This window comes from Narcine bancroftii (assembly GCF_036971445.1).
Source record: "Narcine bancroftii isolate sNarBan1 chromosome 12 unlocalized genomic scaffold, sNarBan1.hap1 SUPER_12_unloc_2, whole genome shotgun sequence".
Lineage (NCBI taxonomy): Eukaryota > Metazoa > Chordata > Chondrichthyes > Torpediniformes > Narcinidae > Narcine > Narcine bancroftii.
In genome coordinates this window covers 4,903,481-4,927,384 of record NW_027211808.1, presented here as the reverse complement: position 1 = coordinate 4,927,384, position 23,904 = coordinate 4,903,481, and the positions used below count along the sequence as shown (strand labels likewise).

General features: G+C 40.2%; 1 protein-coding gene across 2 annotated transcripts in view; it reads right to left on the bottom strand.

Moving 5' to 3' along the window:
* The window catches only part of LOC138750169 (protein AF-10-like), a 140,067-nt gene that overhangs the window by 34,817 nt on the left and 81,346 nt on the right, over positions 1-23,904 (bottom strand). For both annotated transcript variants that reach the window (XM_069912326.1, XM_069912325.1), the window contains exons 4-6: positions 14,275-14,384; positions 13,188-13,291; positions 3,815-3,908 (exon numbers count right to left, since the gene is read on the bottom strand). In XM_069912326.1, coding sequence (XP_069768427.1) covers positions 3,815-3,908; positions 13,188-13,291; positions 14,275-14,384 — 308 coding nt within the window. The remainder of the gene's footprint in view (positions 1-3,814; positions 3,909-13,187; positions 13,292-14,274; positions 14,385-23,904) is intronic.

Sequence of the window (23,904 nt, the reverse complement as noted above, 5' to 3'; positions counted from 1 at the left end):
GAGAACGAGGCAGCCCTCAACCTGGTGGCATGACCAGGAGCCAGCCTGAAAGCTGCTACCAAGACCAAGCCAGGGGAGGACCAGTCAACTTGGTGTTCTATGAGGAAAGTGCAAGCACGTAAGTGCCACCAGCCCGGCAGGTTTCAGGGAAACAACCAGGCCAGCCGCCGTTGATGGCTGCGAGGGCTGGCCACAGAAACAGCCTCCTTCATGTGATGGACAGATCTACTGGCTGCTGATTTCTGGTAGACTCAGGGACTGAGCTCAACGTCCTTCCCTCCTCTGCATTAGAGAATCGCAATCGATCTCGAGGTCAAACCCTGCTGGCAGCCAATGGCTCCACCATCGGGACCTACAGCACCCACAGGGCACAGATCCGGATCGGGAAGGAGAAATTCCACTGGAGGTTCATCCTAGCCTCCATGGGCTTGAGGCCAACTTCCTCAGAGCTCACGGCCTACTAGTTGAGATGAAGGGCAAATGGCTGGTCAACACCTTAACATTCCACTCCACCCAACTGGACAGAGCAGAAGCCCGCAGGCCCAAAATCACCACCATATCCGCTGCCAGGCAGGAGTTCAACAAGAATTCCCCACCATCTTAGAGCCATGGTTCAATGCCGCCCTCCCCAGCATGGCTCTTCTACTACATTGCCACAAAGGGCCCCCTGTTGCACGCTAGACCCAGACAGCTGCCGTCCAAGAAGCTCCAGCAGGCAAAGAAGTTCTCCAGGCTCCAGGAACTGGGAATCATCCGGCCCTTGGACAGTGCCTGGGTATCGCTGACCCATATGGTCCTGAAATACTCCAGGGGCTGGAGACCACATGGGGACTACCATCAGTTGAATGATGCAACCACCCCAATAGGTACGGTGTCCCACAAACAGGACTTCTCCGCCAACATCCATGGCACACGAGAATAAGACAGCCATTATCACCCCTTTCAGTTCCTGCATATGCCCTTTGGTCTAAAGAATGCGGCCCAAACATTCCAGCGCCTATTGGACACAGTTGGAAAAGATCTGGACTCTGTGTTCATATACCTGGACGATATTCTCATTGCCAGTCGCAACTGCGATGAACACAAAGCCCACCTCCGCACATTCTTTGCCCAGCTGGTGGACTTTGGCCTCATGGTCAATGCAGCCAAAGGCCAGCTCAGCAAGGAATCCTTCCAGTTCCTGGGACACACCATTTTTGGGCCGGTGCCGGAGAAGGTAGCGGCTGTTCAAAGATTCCCCAAACCCTTCACCCTGAAAGGCATCCAAGAGTTCGCAGGGATGGTGAACTTTTCCATTGTTTCATCCCCGGAACCGCACACACCATGTGCCCTTTGTTCGCACTCATGGCCATCAAAGAAGACTTTATCGTGGTTAGAGAAGGCAAACAGGGCTTTCATTGTGACAAAGAAAGCTCTAGCCAGCACCATGCTGCTGGTGTACCCATGGCCGGTGGCACACACAGCGCTCTCCATGGACACCTCAGCTACGGCAGTGGGGGGGGTACTGGAACAGTGGCTCGATGGACAATGGCACCCGCTGGCCTTTTTCAGCAAGCAGCCTTTGAATGGGAACTCCTGACGCTGTATTTTGCAATCCACCATTTCCGCTACTTCCTTGAGGGCAGGCCGTTCACAGTCTTCACAGATCACAAACCCTCACTCAAGCACTGGTGATAGCCAAGGATCCATGGTCCACCAGACAGCACCACCACCTCTCATATGTATCTGAGTTCACGACCAACATCCGACACAGGGCTGGCAAGGACAATGTAGAAGTGGATGTGCTGTCCCAACCAGCCATCAACACTCTTACGCCCAGCCTGGATTATGAGCAATTGGCTGAGGCACAGAAGAATGATGTGAAGATGCAGGCCTTGCGGACCGCCATCTCTAGCCTCAAACTCAAGGATGTCTGAGTGCCCAGCAGCCTGGACACATTGCACTGCGACGTCTCAACAGACATGCCGCACCCGGTGGTCCCACAGCACTGGAGGGCGAAGGTCTTCAGTCTGATCCACAACCTCGCTCACCGAGCAGTAAAAACAACCATGCGGATGGTCGCGGAGCAGTTTCTGTGGCATGGGCTGAAGAATGAGGTCGCGGAACTGGCCAGGAACTGTACCAGATGCCAGACCTCAAAGATCCAGCGACACATGTGAGACCCTATCTAGAACTTCGAACTGGCAGTTCGCAGATTCCAACACATTCATGTTGATGTTGTTGGTGTGCAAGGAGGCTCATTACTACCTCACGGTGGTGGATCGGGCAACAAAGTGGCTGGAGGCCATTCAAATTAAGGAGGCCTCCATAGAGACATAGGCCAGGACTCTGGTCAGCCAATGGATCACCAGTTTCAGAGTCCCGGTGCGCATCACTAGCGAGAGATGGGCGCAGTTCACATCTGCCCTGTGGACTCAGATGGTGAAGCTCCTGGTGGGGGGTCAAGCTTCACAACTCCACAGCATACCACCCACAGTCCAGTGGGTTGGTGGAGTGGTTCCACAGGCACCTGAAGGCATCGCTTATGGCCAAGCTCTCTGGACCAGACTGGGCAGATAAACTACCTCAGGACTGGAAGGCACCCAAGAAGGGCCTGCAGGTTTCAGCATAGGAGATGGTCTATGGTACTTCGCTTTCCCTGCCAGGTGAGTTTTTCAGCTCAGACCCTGACACCACTGCCACCGACAAAAACCTGCTGGCAGACCTATACAGGCAACTGGGCTCCCTAGCTCCCCCACCCCTGGCGGTGCACCTGGACATCACAGCTGGTGCAGATATCTGCACCCAAGTGCCGGGGCCAGCCACCAAAGCAAGAGGATGCTTCTGGGGGGGCGTTTGTGTGGCAGCGCACATCCTCATCGTGAATCGACCCGGATTTTATCGCCACATGCTGAGGCAGCCATGGGGAAATGGCTTTGTCAGAGATTTCTCTCTGACTCCAGCATCCCTTCCAGCACGCACCCTGGGCAGTGATTATGATGTCACAATGTACCAGGTGACTGAGCTCCTGCTGCCCCTATAGGAACGTGTTGAATTTGCATAAAAACAGTCGTTAACGACCCTCAACGTGGAGGCTGTGTTTCTCCCACTGCTCACACCACCACAGTAAAGTGAAATCGAGTGAAAAAACTGAGATTTGCCAAAACCTGTGAGATTTTGCAAAAAGACACCAGAACAGATCCATCAGGAAATTTTAAATGTTTGGACATTGCAAGTAGGGGTTTATCTTGTAGATTATTATCTCCTTCCTTACTGTGCCAATTTCTGTCGTCACTCTGAGAATAGTCTATCCAAATATCTAACACTGAAGTTTTAGCCAAACATTGTGAGGTTTCTCCAAGACACGGTCCGACTGCAAGAATAAGGACAGACACAGAAGAGGTGCTTCCTGCTAGGCAACTTATGAGGATAATGAAACACATAAAGCAGTTTATGGGCTCACCCAATGGTATCCAGTTTATACAAGGTAGTCTTAAGACATTTCAACATTCGATCCTCTAACTTTGCAGTAAATTAGGTAACCTAAATTAGCAACAACACCTCAGGAAAGGAAATGAAACACTAGGACACTTAGAAATATGAACAATGGGCCAAGTCAAGAATGGGTGCAGCTGTGATTGATGAAAATTTCTCTACAAACTGATCAGAATGAAGGTCCTTGGCTGATTATGCAATGGGAAGGGAAGCTGCCTACACAACATTCTCCAATAAGGAGTCGAGACCTAGTGGTATATGAGGGGAGGAGTGAGGAGAAGAAAGCTGGAAAAACGAACGAGAACAGTCTGCCTGGTGTCGCGCCATTAAATTGACTTACCACTTTGTTGAAATGGTACTTGCAATAGCCGCAATACTTTACATTGTCAATTTCGGAGCCTTGTTCCTCACACAGCAGGCCAGCCATCTGGGCGCTGGGGAGAAGCATATTGCACATTAACTACATCCAGTGGTGTCACTTGAGCTAGTGTCACCCAGTGTGGTAAATCATGTTGTCATCCTGTCATCCCCTCCACACACCCCCATGGACCTTCTCCCATACCAAACCATACAGAATACTTAATAAATTTTTTTGTACTAATGTTACATAAATCATAATTCCCATATATCACTGAATGTAATGGCAATAGTGGTGAGGTAAACAACTTGCAAAATTAAAATTACTCCTTTAAATTACAATATCATACTACTTCATTCTCAAAAATTTTATTGATATCAGTTCACAAGTAACATTTACCAAAACCCCAGGAACCCACTTCTGAAAAAATTGAACTGGATCCGAGCTTTCAAAATCTTCCGGAAGACCAACAATTTTAACATCATTCCTCCAACTCTGATTTTCCAAAACATCACTCTTTTTTCATAATTTCCCATCTGTCCCATCTTTTCTTTATATTGCTCCACATCATCTTTACAATCAAGAAAAGCATTTTAAATTTACCTCAAACCTTATCCACTGCTTTCAAGCATTTAGTGACATTTCACTTCACCGTAAAAGTATCAATAAAAATATATGCAAATATGCAAATATTCATCATTAAAATATACACAAAGATTTTCAATTTTTTACTCCTTCCTCTGACCCTCTCCACCCGGCAAAATGTAAAGTAAGAAATAAAAGAAGATTAAATATAGATAGATAGATAGACAGACACCAGACATACAGACAGACTGACAGATAGACAGACAGACAATAAATGAACAAAAGGAAAGATAAAGAAAACATGTCATCCAAAATTTCATATTTAAATATTGTCATATTTATATCTATCAATTTAACTGTTGGAGGTCTTAAATCGGTGGTTTCTAATATATTTTATGTATGGTTCCCAAAATTTTTCTAATAAAGTATATTTGTCTTTTAGATTGTAGGTAATTTTTTTCTAATGGAACATTGTTGTATTTTTAAGGTTCCCTCTATTTTCCATGATGTCATTATACATTATTTTGCTACTGCAAGTGCAATCATAGTAAATCTTCCACTCTGTCTAATTTTAGGACTTTTTTTTTGTCTTTTATATTGTTTAACAGAAAGATTTCTGGATCTTTTGGTATCTTATTTTTTGTAATTCTATTTAATATTAAATTTAAATCCTCCCAAATCATCTTCACTTTTATATATGTCCAAATGGCATGTAATGTTGTTCCAATTTCTTATTTACAATGGAAGCATTGTCCGATATTGTTGGGTTCCACACTTTTAACTTTTGAGATGCGGCATATAGTCTATGTAGCCAATTGTATCGTATCATTAAAAAACTGAATATTTGTTGTATTACTCATAGTTTCTGTGCCTCGTTCCTCCCATATTTTAGGTTCTTTAATCTGTGACAAGAATATTTTGAGGTGGTTTGGGAGGAATTGTTAGAGCAGCTTGCACACATACATTTTAAAACAGAATTTTTTCAGGACTTTTTAGAGAGTACTTTATGCAGAGGAGTAACAAAGTTTCTTTTAAAATAAGTTTTCATACTGACAGTATGAAAATATAGTTCTTTCTTTGGCTTGGCTTCGCGGATGAAGATTTATGGAGGAGTAATGTCCATGTCAGCTGCAGGCTTGTTTGTGGCTGACAAGTCCGATGCGGGACAGGCAGACACGGTTGCAGCGGTTGCAGGGGAAAATTGGTTGGTTGGGGTTGGGTGTTGGGTTTTTCGTCCTTTGCCTTTTGTCAGTGAGGTGGGCTCTGCGGTCTTCTTCAAAGGAGGTTGCTGCCCGCCAAACTGTGAGGTGCCAAGATGCACGGTTGGAAGCGATATCAGCCCACTGGCGGTGGTCAATGTGGCAGGCACCAAGAGATTTCTTTAGGCAGTCCTTGTACCTTTTCTTTGGTGCACCTCTGACACGATGGCCAGTGGAGAGCTCGTCATATAACACGATCTTGGGAAGGCGATGGTCCTCAATTCTGGAGATGTGACCTACCCAGCGCAGTTGGATCTTCAACCAATTAGAGAAAGATTTTCAGGAATCAGACGTAGAAGACCATTACTCTGCTCTCACAAACAAAAAATTGGAATATATTACGCTTCAAACATATGGAAAAGGCTATTATGAGGTCAAGACAAAAATATTATGAGTTGTGGGAGAGGGCACATAAGGTACTCGCTTGGCAGTTGAGGGCAGAACAAGCCTCTAGAACAATTAATACAATACAAACAGGAAATGGCCAGGTCTCCTACAAACCAAAGGAAATTAATGAGACTTTCAGGTAATTTTATGAAGGATTATATAAATCTGAATAGTTTGGGGGCCTTAATCAAGAGGATGAGTTCCGGGGCAGATTATACCTCTCCTGTCTAAACCCAGAGGATCAGGCAGGATTAGATCTTCCTTTTACTGAGGAATAACTGGGTAAAGCATTGAGTGTGCAGCAAACGGGCAAGTCTCTGGGGGAGGATGGGTTCCTGCCTGAGTTCTATTGAGAATTTAAGGACATTAATGTCTGTGTATATGGGGGTAGTAGACCAGGTGAGGAAACAAGGTCCCTATCAGAATATTTTACAGTGGTGATTGTTATAATATTTTGAAGAAGAGTAAGGATCCAATTATGCCCTCTTCCTATAGGGCAATTTCTCTGCTGCATAATGATTCATAACACTGAAGTGCAATCTCACTGGTTGCAGACATTTCTGTACAGTTCACTGAAGTTAACATTAATAAAGTTCACCAGACTTTGGTTCTTAGCAGGTGAATGGTTACCACTCAGAAGGGTTCTTGTTGGTTTTCAGAGAGAAAGATTTCTCGTTCCAGGTCAACCACTCCAGTGTCATGCTGATGAAACTTTCCCCCTTTAGGGTTCTCCAGATGATAACCTCTTTCTTTCAGGTCACCACAGACTTTCTTTCTGTTTCTCCTATTTTGAGGGAAACAGCAGACAACCAGTTCTCTCCTTTGACCAGGCCATCTTCCATCCATCTTGTCCCTCTGGATGACTGTGTCTCTCTCCTCTCCCTCATCCCCTCCAACTCAGAGCTTTTTTCTATTCTCTGACTGTAAATATCACATGACCCTCCAGACAGCAAGTTCTGTTTTCAAGACAAAGCTGCCCTGCATGTTGTACATTTGTTGCCCTTTTGAAAAAAACATCCATCGTGTGTCTGAGCACTCTTGCAAAAGCTCCTGCATAAATTCTGTGCTTTAAAGTGTTTGTATATGACCTGCCCTAAAAAAACCTTTCCCAATGTATCTCCCAAACAACTTTATATACTGTCACACCCTCTCCCTTTAAAGGAATTTTAACTCGAGTTAAAATTCAGTTATAACTAATTTGTCTTAAAAAATCACTAAAGAGATAACACTAAATAACATGTTATAATACAGTAACCCAATTTTGAGAGTATTTTATATTCTCAATTTTAACACCTTGTCGAACAATCTGCTAACACATTATTTACGCCTCTGATATAGTTAATTTGCAGATCATATTCTTGTAACATAAAACTGCAGGTTAACAATTTTCTGTTTTCATTCTTCATTTCATTCAAAAACACCAAAGGATTGTGGTCAGTAAACATCACAATGGGTTCCTGAGATGTACCAAGATACACGTCAAAATTCTGCAGAGCAAACACGATAGACAACAGTTCTTCCTCAAAAGTGGAATAGTTCCTTTGATGAACATTGAATTTATTTGAAAAGTAGGCAACTGGATGGTCAATTTTATTATGTTTTTATTATGTTTATGTAGCGTCCACTCCTACAGAAAAAGGTATCAAAATCATTAGATTTTAACACAGGATAATGTCATAGCATCTCCTTTAAATTTTAAAAAGCTGCCTGACAATCTTTAATCCACACAAATTTCTCCTCTTTCTTCAAAAGATTGATTAAAGGAAGAGCAACCTCAGCAAAATTTCTGCAAAACTTCCTATAATATCCTGTCATTCCTAAAAACCTTCTCACTGATTTTTTTGCCATTGGGAATAGGAAACTCAGAAATTGCATTCACCTTAGCTTGAATAGGTGCAACTTTCCTTTGGCCAACTGCATAACCCAAGTATGTTACCGTGGCATTTGCAAATAGACTCTTTGCTTAATTAAGAGTTAAGCTTGCTTTGGATAATCTTGCAAACAATTTGTCCAATTACCTTAGATGCACTTCCCATCTGCCACTTTTTGTGGCCAAGTCATTCCTTTGAATTGCCAAATTAATCATCATCTGGAATGTTGCAGCGGCATTTTTCATGTCAACAGGTAACACATCATACTCAAACAAACCGGATGGAGCTACAAAAGCCAAAATATTCTTTCCTCTCTCAGTTTAAGGTACACACCAGTAACCCTTCAACAAATCCAACTTAGTAAGAGTTAGTAAGAAATTTAACTTTGCCAATTTTATCAATACAGTTATCTATTCTTGGAATAGGATAAGCATCTGTTTCAGTTACTGAATAAACCTTCCTGTAATCCGTGCAGAACCTAACAGTTCCATCAGGTTTCGGAACCAGAATACAAGGAGAACTCCAATCTGAGTTTGAAGGTCTAACAATATCATTTGTCAACATATATTCCACCTCTTGATTCATGTTTATTTTATATGGGTGCTGTTTTATGTGATTACTTCTCGTACATTTACATCATAGTAAATCATTGATGTCTGGGAATAAATTTCAAAAGTAATTCTTTCAACTGAATCTGCTCTTGTAACTTAAGAAGGCCTAACTTTTCTTCCAATTTTTCCAAAATTGTTGAGTTAGACAGGCACCCAGGAACCATGGTTTCTTTAAGTGTGCTTCTATAATCTTATGATCCATAACTTCCTCAAACCTAACAACAACTAACACCTCTAATACAGATTGTTATCCATTACCTTTATTCTCATATTAAGGTTTCAACATATTTATATGACAAACCTGAGTTTTATTGCTTCGATTAACATAATTCAGTTTTGTTTTAACTACATATGGTCCAGAAAATCTAGCTCTCAAAGGATTGTCACCTGTTGGAAACAAAATCAAAACTTTACTTCCTGTTTTAAAATTCCTCACGAGCTTTCATGTCCAATAAATACTCATTTTTCTAAATTCTCTTGAGCCAAAGTCCACACTTTTTTTTAGCCTATCCTTAAATTTAGAAACATAATCCACCAAGTCCAACTGCACATCCTCATTAACCCACTGTTTTTTTTTTCTCAGCATCAAAGGTCCTCTAACGTGATGTACAAATATAATTTCAAAAGGACTGAAACCTAATGACTCCTGCACAGCCTCTCTTATTTCAAATAACAGTAAGTGAATACCTTCATCTCAATCTTTTCCATTCTCCAGACAATAAATCCTCATCATATTTTTAAGAGTAGAATGAAATTTTTCCAAAGCTTCCTGAGTTTCAGAGAGGTACACAGATGAAGTAATCTGTTTTATTTCCAACTCATAAACCAACCGCAGAAACAACCCAGACATAAAGTTATACCCTTGATCACTTTGGATCTCTTTCAGTAATCCAAAAACTGTGAAAAATATTTCCAGAGCTTTTACCACCGCCAGTGGGCTGATAACGCCTCAAACCGTGCATCTTGGCGCCTCACAGTTTGGCGGGCAGCAGCCTCCTTTGAAGAAGACCGCAGAGCCCACCTCACTGACAAAAGGCAAAGGAGGAAAAACCCAACACCCAACCCCAACCAACCAATTTTCCCTTGCAACCGCTGCAATCGTGTCTGCCTGTCCCGCATCGGACTGGTCAGCCACAAACGAGCCTGCAGCTGACGTGGACTTTTTTACCCCCTCCATAAATCTTCGTCCGCGAAGCCAAGCCAAAGAAGAAGAAGAAGAAGGCTTTAATATTTCTTAATGGTATAGCCTCTAGAAATCTTGATGCTGTACACATAACTGTTAATAAATACTGATTCCCAGACTTAGTTTTCATCAGGAGGCTTGCACAATCTACAATAACCCAGATGAGCTGCTCTACAAACCTTTCTCAATTTATCTCCCAAACACCTTTTTTTAAATTACTCCTTTAAATTACAATATCATACTACTTCATTCTCAAAAAATGTATTGATATTGGTTCAGAAATACCATTTACCACGATATTGTAGCTAATACACCAGAAAATTTGATAAGGCAGCAATGAAAAAAACAGTGCATGCTTGTAGTACATGCAGATAAAATCATGTGTTTCAAAATGCCATTGCAATTATGACAACTCTGACTGGAGTGCATTAGAAAGTTCAAAAAGTAAATGAGCATAGAGTTTTAGCTTGTAGGTATATTGATACATAAATTGGGCTTACAAAAAATCTGCTATAGCTAATTCATGAGATTTTTATATATTAAAAAAAATAAATTTCTGCTGAATCTACACAAAAATTTTATAGAGTTATTTTGGTTCACTCAGTGCTATCCGCACCCCCTACACCAATCCAGTGATACTAGTGGCCATAACCCCAACCTTCACATCTGTAAAACCACAAGCTGTCCCAGAAGATGATATACTGATATTCTAATAATTGCCATTGGAACCATAATTCACAAGTCACATTATTGATTACAACCTCTCACCTCACTCTACCTGCAGCGAGGCAAATTTCAGAAGTCAAAGACCAACAAGTCTAAGTTTCTTTCCAACACTTATCAGGCTCTTGAACAAATCAGGTACAAAGTCTTTCTTATGAATGAAGGAACCTCATTAACGAATCTGAGACTTCTCCAATACCACAAAAGGACAGTCTGCATTTTTGCACAAGTATTTAAATTTAGACATACAGCACTGCAACAGGCACTTTTGGCACACGACCCAGTGTGTCCAATTTCTCCCGATTACAACCCCTGGACCATTTTGAACAGAAGGAAACTGGAGCAGCCAGAGGAAACCCACACAGGCACAGGGAGAATGTACAAACCCAAGTCACTGGTGCTATAACAGTTTTGAGCTAACCATTTAACCAACCATGATGCGCTAATAATTGTGAAAATTATATTTTTGTACCTATTGTTTCTTTTTAACTTAATGAAGTACGCAGTTGTCCTTGACCTTGTAGTTTTTATTTTTACGAAGTACCTGTTTGCCTGCAGCAAGCAATCATTTTAGTACAATGTGTATGACAAACTCATCATCACTTTTATTAATGACTACATTATGTTTTGGGATAGTCGGCAAGTTGCTTGTGAAGGGAATGATTGGGAAGGGGAGTAGAACAAGGGGTGAAGAATGAAACACTTCTTTTCCAGGACAATCAAGAAGATGGGAATCACTGAACATTAAATTGTCATGACCACTTGGAAGAGGAGCTCTGTCATCTTTACACGAAATGACTTCACCTCATAACAAGTGGTCGACATCTAACTGGCTGCTGAAATGTGTCGGAAAAACACAAAAATGATGGAGGATCTTTGAAGAAGAGCTCAGGCCTGAAACATTGGTTATACACCTTTACCTCCTATGGACGCAGACTTTTGCATTTCACTGAAATGTTTTAAATCTTTCTGGGGCAATTAGAGATGGACAATGAATGTTAGCCAAACCAGTCATTGTCCAAATGTGACATGAAATTCCCACACTTATGTTGTCAACCAATCGCTGAGTTCACAATTTTCTCTAGATGCCTGTGGAAATTAGGCTGAAACTCTCACACATATGAACAGACTTGTCCTCTTGTATGCTTCCAAACTCATCTCTAGTTCTTACTTGGGAGTGTTACGTGCTTACAGTGGCACAATGCCCTAAGCAGGATTGATATTAGTTCTGGGATGCAGATGTTGCCCACCTGTCCTAGAGATTAGCTCCACCAAAATGAATGTGGTGAGTAGTGGTGCCTGTCTGAGGTGAGATGAGAGTATGCACCAGGGAAGATGAAGAAAAGGATTTGTGTAATAACACAACCTTGCTTGACCTCATACTGCACTAGGATTTGTTGTGGAACAGCTTGCATACCACAATGCTGGATGGTGACTAATTTTTAGTGATAACTACACTTGGAAGGAACCACTAACCTCCATGTTGCTAGATGCATTGGAAGTCAAAGGCAACCATGGATTAGTCATGGAATGAAGATCTCTGCTTCTTCCTGGGCTCTGCATTCAACTAGAAAGGAATATTGAAGATTTTTGCAACAATCTCTGCAGTGGCAGGTAGCAGGATAATCTTCATTCAAACAGCTCTCCTTTCTTGCAGATGGTGATGAGTGCAGCTTCTCTGATATCCTTTTGAATACTCCTCTCTTCCCAGATCATGGAGACAAAGTTATGATTTTCCACAAGAAAGATACATATCCAAAGTTTTGGTCTTCAGCCCTTCATCAAGGTATGGACAGCATTGTGTTTTTACTAAATGATACCCCACCCTTGATTCCTCTGCATGAAGGGCTCCAGTTCAAGTCTCTAGCGTCTTTGGATAGATCTTTGGGGGCTGGGATAGAGTCAATGAGCTGTCAACCTGCTGCCATGAAATTTCTATGACCTGAAATCAAACATTTCCATGACTCTTGGAATTTTATGAATTATATTTAAGAAAACTGCACAGAAATAGACCACAGATCACCAAAGCAGAACTAGTTGCTGCTCTACTCTCTCTAACACATGTTCAACCTTTGGTTTGTCTTTTCTGCCTCTCTCACTCTACCTTAAAAAAGCATCTACACAAATTTCAATGGTACTACTTCTGTCAAAAGCTCCAGTCTCTGATCCAACTTTAATCCCTTTTAAAGTCATTTCCAACTCTTTCAATTCCAGATTCTTCTATAAGTGGCAGCATGGGTTGGCATGGGGTAGCATGGATGGCATAGCAGTTAGTGCAATGCTTTTACAGTCACAGCGAATGGGACAAGGGTTCAAATCCTGCACTGTCTATAAGGAGTTTGTATATTCTCCCTGCCAGTTTGGGTTTTCTCCGGGGCTCCAGTTTCCTTCCACCATTCAAAACCTACTGGGGGATGTAGGTTAATTGGGTATAAATTGGGCAGTACTGACTCGTGGGCTGAAATGGCCTGTTACTATGATGTACATATCAATTTAAGAAATTTTTAAAAAGTGAACATCCTTCCCTCCACAACCATTTTGTCTAATAATGAAAATCAGTTTATTATCCTATACATTGCACAATGCACATCTGCACCACAATGAGACTTAGTATGTTTCTCCATATTCAGCAAACAATTACCATAACCTTCTGAAATTCAGCCCCTTTACGCTTGAGAAATGGGAGTTCTGAAAGGGTTAATGAAGGTTCTGGGAAAGTTAGGAAACTGCTCTCACCAAGTGACATGGAATGCCTGCCGACACCCATGCCGATTGCAGGTCATGCAGGCTCCAGTCGCTGCCTTGCTCTCGCGCCCTTGTTCTTCACAGAGGTAACAGGTCTAGAACCAGACGGGAGGAAAGTAGAATGTTAATGCATACTCAAGCCCATGGTGCCTTTTAGCAAACACAGATTTCATTCAGAATATTAAAACCAACATCATGGAATGGCTAGACCAATATATGCAGCAAGGATCAAACAGTAGCAAGACCAAGACTTTGTTCTTGGAGTTAGCTCCCTAACCACTGAGGGTGCACCTGAAGCTGACCTGACCTTCTCTTAGCCCCCTACTTTGGTCCAATTATTCCAACACCAATACCACCTTTTTCTACCTCGCAATTACTGTAGCTGAAACTTTGAGCCATAGTTTTGTTATCGCTTGTGCTCAATCATCCTAACACATTCCTGGCCGACTTCATTTGTTTTCCCATCCAAATGAAAGGCCCTCCAATGTTCTAGTGCCTGTAACCTAACGCACCAACTCCAATTCACCAATTAACTTTATACTTACTGCTGACATTGGCTTACAGAGATATTTAAAATTCTTATTGTCAACAACTCTTATCATAACCTCTCCTCACTCAAATCTATCTGATACCAAGTATAATTCTATGTCCCTGCTTTTTTGACACTACTCAAAGTGAAATAGGCCATCATAATTTTCTCAGATAATATATTCTCCCTTAAGCCTCCCAGTTTTGAAGAAGATAACCTCTAACTAATCAGAGCGTATTGTTCCAGTATGTAGAAACTAAAGCAGAAGCAAGATCAACTCTCCAAGGAAACAAGACAAATATTGAAGGGCTGTGGGGAAGAAGTAGGAACTGACTCCTTTACTTCCTCCAAGAGCCAACAGATACAGATGGCCAAAGTGGCCTCCTCAGGTATTGCCAACTCAATAAACACTGCAAGCATCAGAGTTAAAACTCTCAGCTGCAAACAGTATCAGGAAGTAGATGCCGATAAAGCTGCATATCAAAGAATTGGCACATGACAGGGAGCGAGCAGAAAGAATAACCTGCCAAGAGGTGCTGGAGCTATTACCTTGTTGAAGCGTTCATGAGGAACATACTGCAGCACGATGGGCTCCATGCTGATAACATTAGCAAACTGCACCTCAGGAACATAGAGGGCACAGACTACATGGGCCCAACCTAAGGACAGAAAACACAACATAGATAATGCAACCTAGAATAATTCAGTGTACGTACCGTACACTGAAAGTTTTACCACAAAATACTACAAAGGTACTAACAAACCAATACCCCTTTATTTAAAGTATGGTTCTTGTATATTTTTTATTTTGGATCGCTATGTATATTTGTCATTTGTGTGTAGGGTGTACTGTGTGTTTGCTTGACAGGAACCAGGTGTGCTCTTAGTTCCAATCACATCTCTGGGCAGTTAAGGAGTTAAGGAACAGCTATGGAATTAGATGTCTACCCATACCACATATAAGAGCACTGCATTTCAAAACATGAGAGAGAGAGAGAGAGAGAGAGAGAGAGAGAGAGAGAGAGAGAGAGAGAGAGAGAGAGAGAGAGGAAGGAGAGAGATTTTGTTCTCTATTTTCCCCTATCCTCAAGAGTTTTAAATTTGTATTCAAACAATTCAGATGATTAAAGTGCACATTCCAGATTTTAGTCATGGTTATTTATGAACATTTTCACCATGTAAAAATTACAGAACATTTTAAACTTAGTTCCCCCATTTCAGGAAACCATAATATTTGGGACATTTAGCTTTGCAGGTATTTGTAAGTACTTGTATCTTTAATTGCTTCATTGGTGTAGGTATAAGAGAACTAGGCTTACCTCTAAGCTTTTGATCCCCTCTGGAGTCTTTGTCACTTTTCAATATGAGGACTAAGTTATACCAATGAAAGTCAAATAAGCCATTATGAAGGTGAAAAGTAAGAATAAAACAGTATAACAGTAAAAGGCAAACCTTAGGATTACCAGAATTAACTCTTTGGAACATCATTCAAAAGAAATAGTGTACTGGTGAGTTCAATAATCATGAAGGGACTGGTAGGCCAAGCAAGAACTCCTCTGTTGACAACAAAAGAATTCTCATCATAATGAAGAAAAATCCCCAAAAGCATGCCCAATACATTAGAAAAACTCTTCAGGAGGGCAGGTATAGATATATCAACAACTACTGTCCACAGAAGACTTTACATACAAAAATATGGAGGTTATACTGCAAGATGCAAACCACTAGTTATCCTCAGAAACAGGATGGCCAGATTACAGTTTACCAAGAAATATTTTAAAAAGCTTGTAAATGAGGGCAAGATTAATCTGTTTCAGAGTGATGGCAAGAGCAAGGTGTGGAGGAGAAAATGTGTAAGATCCAAAGCATACCACCTCATCTGAGAAACATGGTGGTGGGAGTGTTATGGTCTGTGTTACGGAGTCCAGAGAACCCCAAAAACCAGCAACAATAGATATGCACCACAACACAGAAGGGTACTTAAGCAAAAATAGTTTTTTTTATTATATTTGAACAAGAAAACAGAATTAAACTTTAACTTATTTCATAATTTACCTAATTTCCCCTCTAATACTAAGCGCAGGTGTGTATAATGTATATGTAAGATTAGAAAAGTTCTTAGGATCATGGTCCAATCTCACTGGTTGCAGGCAATTCTTGTATTGTGCACAGAAGTTAGCATTAACAAAGTTCACCAGTCTTTGATGCTTAACAGGCAAATGATTCTTGTTGGTCTTCAGAGAGAGATTCCTTTTATTCTAGGACATCTGCACCTGATTCCTGTTTAATCAGTCTTGCTGACAAAACTTTCCCCTTTCAGTGTTCTCCAGATTATCGTCTTTCTTTCAGGTCACCTTTCAGGCAGCCTGTCTTCTCCTTTGACCAGAGAGTCTTCCAAACGTTTGCAAGTTTTGTCCTTCTGGAACTGATTTCTGTCTCCTTTCTCTCAATTTAACATGCTCCCTCTCTGAGAGCAAAACTGTTCTGTCCGCCTGCAAAAATCACATGCTCTCCTAGGCAAGCTGTATGTTTATACTTTGTTGCACTTTTGCAAAAAGCACTCTGCAAAAGTCCTGCAAATATTCTGTGTTTTAAAATGTTTATGTGCAACCTGATGTAATAATCCTTCCCAAAACACCTCTAAATACTCTGTCACTCCTGAGCATGTATAGGTGCCACAATTAATGGCGCTGTTATCTTCATTAATGATGTAATTGCTGACGATAGTAGCAAAATCAATTCTAAGGTGAGGAGAAAATAATTACCTGCTCAAGTTTGAGCAAATGCCTCCAAATTCATTGGATGATGCTTCATCCTACAGCAAGATAATGATCCGAAACAAACTGCTGAAGCAACAAAGGAGTTTTTCAAAGATAAAAATTTGGAAATTCTTTAAAGGCCAAGTCAGTCACCTGATCTAAATACAACTGAGAATGACTTCCATAAACTGAAGAGAAAACTTAAGGGGACAAGCCCCAAAACAAGCAAGAGTTGAAGATAGCTACAGTAGAAACGTGGCAAAGCAACGCCAGAGACGATACTCCAGCACCAGATGATATTTAATCCTTTCATGATTATGAATCACAGACCTCAAGCAGTCATTGCATGTAAGGGATATTTAATAATATATTAAAAATTACCACTTTAATATACCTAAAATTGCTATGTCCCAAATATGAAATGTGGGTACTATGTATATAAAGTGGTTTATCATGGTCAAAACAGGAAGGAGTGATGTGATGAAGTTATGGCTGGTCGAGAAAACCACCCCACTCCAGGAAACTATGAAAAGAAATTGGGGAAAAGCAAAGCATAATGAAAATAAAATATAAGAAATAGAAGATAAAGATACAGAGAAGAGAAAGAAGATGGCTCCCAAGAAGGAGAAAGTAAAAGGAACTCGAGAAAAAAGTAGAAAATTCGCCGGAGGAGAAGGAAGAAGGCCTTACCTGCAGGAAGGAACAGGACGCTGTGGTGACAAGGGGCACCCAACCCTCGTGGTCAGTGCCTGCCCTACAGAGTTCGACCCACCAGCCAGTACACTACAAAAATGGCTTTCGCAGCTAAACTAAAGTGCGCAATTAAAGGAGAAAGAGGACACCAGCGGGAGGGGGGCACAGCAGAAGAGTGGGCTGTCACAGACTGAGCAGCTGAGGGATGTCCGACACCAGGGCTCTCAGCTGGAGGATGAGTAAGCCAGCAGAAGTGGGAGCAATGAACAGATGAGGGAGGAAGACGAAAGATGACCGACAAGAAGATCAACGACAAGAAGCACAACAGACGAGCAGCCCAGGACGGGAAGACCAGCAACAAGAGACCCAACAAAGAGATACAAGCAGCTCATCAGAAAAAAACAGGAGACACAGACACAAAGAAGAGAAGAAGACTCAAACACAGATACAGACTCAGGAGAAGAGGAAAAAGAACAAGATCTTCACAAAGAAATAGGTAAAACTGATCAACAGAAAATAGATAGTCTTTTTTGAACAACAGATAGATCACTAAAAGAATGGTTGTCATTAGAGTTTAATGCAATTAAAAGGAAAATGAAAAAAAACAGAAAATAAAATGCAAAGGTTAGAACTGGTCATGACAGAAATAGGGAAAAGTGTAGAGAATGTGGAAGAGCGGGAAACAGCTGTAGAAACGCAAGTTAATGATTTAAGAAAAAAATTGGACGAAAGTGACAAAAAATTAAAGAGACACAAGAGTTGTTATCTCAGAAAATTAATATATTGGAAAATTATAGTAGGCACAACAACATAAAAATAGTGGGCCTGAAGGAGGGTGAAGAAGGCACAGACATGAAGGAATTTATAAAAGGACGGATCCCAAATGTCCTGGGAATGACAGAAATGCAGGAAGATATTGAAATAGAAAGGGCCCATAGAGCATTAGCTCCGAAACCACAGACGCATCAAAAACCAAGATCCATCTCAGTAAAATTTTTGAGATACACGACAAGATAAAATATACTGGAACGGGCAACGAATAAAGTTAGAGAAGATAATAAACCATTGGAATACAAGGGTCAAATAATTTTTTTTTACACAGACATAAGTTTTGAACTCTTAAAGAGGAGACATGAGTTCAATACAGCGAAATCAATTTTATGGAAAAAACATTACAAATTCATATTAAAACATCCAGGAGTGCTTAAAACATTTATACCTGGGGAGCAAAACAGACTGTTCTCAGATCAAGAGAAAGCGCAAGAATTCGCAGAACGTTTTCAGGACAGGAAAAGAGACGAAGAGATGTAACAAGAATGAAGAACAGAGATAAATTATATATAAAGATGTAAAAGCAATGTATATGTAAAGAACTAAGGAGGGGAAAGAGAAGGGAAGAAAGGGAGTAAGGGGAGAGAGGAAAATAAAGAGAGAGAGTTTTGTTATATGTGTTAAAAAAAAGTGTTTTCTGGAGAGGGCTGGGTGGAGGGGGAATAACCACCACTGCAATGGGGATATTTTATGTTTTCAATTTGTTATTGTACATTAAGTGTGATAAGAGAAAACTAAGATATGAAAATGGGGAAAAGAGGGATGGAGGTGGTGAAGAGATGGAAAAGAGGTGTATGGAAGATATAAGATGCTCATGTTGAACTATATGACTATAAACATTAATTGAATACATATCCAAATTAAAAGAAAGAGGTTACTAAATTTATTGGAGAAGGAAAACATAGATATAGCATTTGTGCAGGAAACACATCTAACTGAAGCAGAAAATAACAAATTAAAGAGAGACTGGGTAGGACACGTAGCAGCGGCATCATATAATTCAAAAGCTAGTGGTTTAACCATACTAGTTAACAAAAATGTACCAATCAATACAGAGGAGGAAATAATAGATCCAGCAGAGAGGTATGCAATGATAAAGTGTCAGATATATTGAGAATTTTGGAATTTGCTCAATATATATGGACCTAACAAGGAGGTTCAAAAGTTTATGCAGGATAATTTTTTAAAGATTGCAGACACACAAGGAAATATATTGATAGGAGGGGATTTTAACCTTAATTTGGACCCAATATTTAATTGGACAAAAGACATGTAAAAAGAATAAAATAGTCAAATTTATGGTTAAATCAATGCAGGAAATGAAACATGGATATATAGAGGAGGAAACACCCAAGAGAGAAGGAATTTTCATATTATTTGAGTAGGCATAAAACTTACTCAAGGATTGATATGCTTTTGTGTCAGCCCATATTCAAGGGAGAGTCAGGAAAACTGAGTATAAAGCTAGACTACTATCAGATCATTCACCCCTATTATTAGCAATTCAACTGGAGGACATCCCACCACAATCATGTAGATGGAGGTTAAACTCCATGCTACTTAAAAGACAGGAATTTAGAGAGTTTATTGAATGCCAAATTAAAATATATTTTGAAATAAAGACAGAATCAGTGAAAGACAAATTTATATTATGGGACCCAATGAAAGCCTTCATTAGAGGGCAGTTAATAAGTTATGTGACTAAGATGAAAAAGGATTACAATCAGGAAATAGAGCAGTTGGAAATGGAGATAGTAAGAACAGAAAATGAATTAGTAAAAAGGGATGATATAACGAAAAGGAGAGAATTGGCGGACAAAAGAAGCTAATACGAAACATTACAAACGTACAAGGTGGAGAAGAACATAATGAAAACATAGCATAAGTAATACAAACTGAGAAAAAAAAAACACATAAAATATTAGCCTGACAACTTAAAATAGAACAAGCTAAAAGAACAATACTGGTATCAAACAAAAAGAACAAGTAATCCAACAGAGATTAATGAAAATTTTAAGGAATTTTATGAACAATTATATTAAACCGAGAACATGGGGAAAGATTACAAAACATTTGAAGTAGAGGAAATACAGGTTATATTAAAAAAGCTCCTGAACAATAAAATGCCAGGAGAGGATGGATTTCTAATAGAATTCTATAAAACATTGTAATGGAAGATTTAAACCATGTTTTTTTACTTTTGCAGCCTTTGCTTCTGCAAGGCTGAGAACCTGCTTGTTTTTAAGAATCAGCAGACATAATCTAAATTCTACCAAGGGGCCAAAGATGCAGTTATCTGACTTAAAAGGGCATCTGTGTACCAAGAACATTTAATCTACCCATCCCCCTCCAAACTCCATAAATATTCAACATATACAATACCATAAATAATAAAACAATATTTTCACACAAAGGAAAATAAACAAGAAAAATGCATCATCTATTTATTACACATTGAATCTAGTCATTTTTCTTATAATTTTCATTCTCATTTTAGGGGATGGAGGTTGTAGGCAAGCTCTCTCTGATATGTTCCATGTATGGTTTCCAAATTTATTCAAACAATGTGACCTTATTTTTTAAAATTATATGTTATTTCTCCCAATGGAATACATTTATTCATTTCCATGTACCATTGGTGTATACTCATGCTCTCTTTCATTTTCCAACTTGACATTATACATTTGTTTGCTATCGCTAAGGATAACGTAATGAATTTTTTTTGCACTTTATCCAATTTGAGGCCAAATTCTCTACTTCTTATGTTACTTAAAAGAAATATCTCTTTTTTGGTATGTTATTTTTTGTAATTTTATTTAGGATCTGGTTTAATTCCTCCCAAAATGTATTTACTTTCATACATGCCCAAGATACATGTAGTGTTGTTCCCATTTCCTTCTTACAGCGAAAACATCTATTCAATAATGTTGAATCCCATTTTTTAAATTTTAGAGTAAAATATACCCTGTGTAACCAATACTATATCAAGCATAACCTTTTGTTTACTGTATTCTTCATAGTTCCAGAATATAACTTTTCCCATACTTCATTGTTTATCTTTATGTTTAGATTCTTTTCCCACTTCTGCTTAGGTTTAGTTTATTTCATTCTCCCTATCTTGCAGCTTAATGTATATATTGGTTATAAATGTTTTGATTATCATTGTGTCTGTAATCACGTATTCAAAGCTGCTTCCTTCAGGTAATCTCAAGCTGTTTCCTTTATCCTTTAAATTAATGAATACTTTAAATAAGCTTTCAATTGATGATATGAAAACATTGTACCATAAGTTATTCCATATTTGTACTTCAATTGTTCAAATGTTAATAAATTATTTCCCAAAAAGCAATTTTCTATTCTTTTGATTCCTTTTCTCTTCCATTCTCTAAAGGAAAGGTTGTCTATTGTAAAAGGGATTAGTGGATTTTGCATCAATAGTAAATTTGGTATTTGATCATTCGTTTTTTTCCTTTCTAAGTGTATCTTCTTCCATATATTAAGTAAATGATGCAGTACTGGTGAGTTTTTATATTGTTCCAGCTTTTCATCCCACTTATAAAGTATATGTTTTTCCCATATTTTATCTAGTTCTATCTTAGTCCAGTTTTCTCTTGTCTGGTAAAAATCTGATAAAACCTTAATTGTGCGGCTCTATAATAATTTCTAAAATTTGGTAACTGTAAATCACCTTGATTATATCTCTCTACTAATTTATCTAACGCTACCCTTGGATTCCTCCTTTTCTACAAGAATTTCTTTCTTATTCTCTTTAGTTCTTTATTATTCTCTGGTAAGGGAATTGATAATGTTTGAAATAAGTATTGTATCATGCGAGCACGTTCATTTTAATGCAGTTTACCCTCCCTATCAACGTTAGTGGTAATTCTTTCCAATGTTCTAAGTTTTCCTGCAATTTCTTCATTTGAGGCTGATAACTTAGTTTGTACAAGTGACTTAAGTTATTATCTAACCTGATCCCTCAGTCTCGGATTGCTTGTACTTGCCATTTAAATGGTGATTCTTTTTAAAATTCTGTATAGTCTCCATTACTCATTGGCATCACTTCACTTTTATTTGCATTGATCTTGTACCCCAATATTTCCCCATATTCCTTCAATTTCTTATGGAATTCTTTTACTGATACCTCTGGTTCTGTTAGGGATACTATGATGTCATCAGCAAATATGCTGATTTTATACTCCTTTATTTTTATACCTTTTTTCTATTTTTATCAGTTCTGCCAAAGTTCTATTGCTAAGGCGAACATTGAGAGGGATAGTGGACATCCCTGACTAATTGACCTACTTAATTTAAAATTACTCGATACATATCCAATTACTGTTACTTTCACCAATGGTCTATTATACAATGGTTTAATCCAATTTATTTTTTTTTGGTAAATTGAACATCTGTAATACTTTAAATAAGTAATTCCACTCTACTCTGACAAAAACTTTTTCTGCGTCTAGAGCAGGGGTGTCAAACTCAAATTCACCGAGGGCCAAAATTAAAAACTTGGACTAAGTGGAGGGCTGAACTAAATATTTATTGAAAATTTTCAACAACATCTGCATGTTTTCTCTCAACATATGTAATGTTAAACTTTAAATAAATGTTTAATAATAGTTTTCATTAAACTCTTTCTATAAGAAGCATTAACAAATAAGAAATAAAATATTCAATAAATAATATTTCTCTCTAAGCCAAGGGATCGCATGTTGCCAAGAAGCATGCCAGGGAGCAGAGATCTGCAGGGAGCCCTCCCCAGCCCAGCCAGCAAACCCGAGCGGCATCCCCCCCCGCCCCATCTCCCTCCTCTGCCCCCGCCTCTGACTGCCGCAACCGCCGCCAACAACCCAAGGAGTCCCCTCTGGTCTCGCCATCTCACCGGGAATACCGTGAGAGCGGTGGAACTCGTCCACGACTTCCACCCCAGCGGAAAGTCCGGTGTCCAGCAGCACCCGCACACAGATGAAGCTCAAGGAGACGCGGAGGTGACCCACCACGTCCAGCCACATGGAGCTAGGCGGCGGGTCCATTGTAGCTAGGCGGAAGGTCCGTTGGAGCTAGGCGGCGGTTCCGTTGTAGCTAGGCGGTGGGTCTGTTGTAGCTAGGCGGTGGGTCCGTTGTAGCTAGGCAGCGGGTCCGTTGTAACTAGGTGGCGGGTCTGTTATAGCTAGGCGGCGAGTCCGTTGTAGCTAGGCGGCGGGTCCATTGTAGCTATGCGGCGGGTCCGTTGTAGCTAGGCGGCGGGTCCGTTGTAGCTAGGCGGTGGGTCCATTGTAGCTAGGCAGCGGGTCCGTTGTAGCTAGGCGGCGGGTCCGTTGTAGCTAGGCGGCGGATCCGTTGTAGCTAGGCGGTGGGTCCGTTGTAGCTAGGCAGCGGGTCCGTTGTAGCTAGGCAGCGGGTCCGTTGTAGCTAGGCGGCGGGTCCGTTGGAGCTAGGCAGCGGGTCCATTGGAGCTAGGTGGCGGATCCATTGGAGCTAGGCGGCGGGTGCGTTGGAGATAGGCGGCGGGTCCGTTGTATCAGCGCCGCTGTGAATATCTAATTTACTTTCCCGTTAACTATATCGGTGTACTGCTGTGCCTGCTGTGGAATTGCTAAAAACTACTATGGTGATGCTTGCTGCTGTGCATGTGCTATAATTGCGCGGCGGCCAGCGGGCCAACTCTAATATATATTTAATATGATCTTGCGGGCCAAATATAATTATATCGCGGCCCAAATTTGGCTCGCGGGCCAGAGTTTGACATGTGTGGTCTAGAGCAACAGCCAATTTATTATTTTGTTGAACTGCATGCATTAGATTAATAAGTTTGCAGACATTGTCCACTGTTCGTCTTTTCTTAATAAATCCAGTTTGATCTTGTTTTACTATTTTAGGTACACAATCA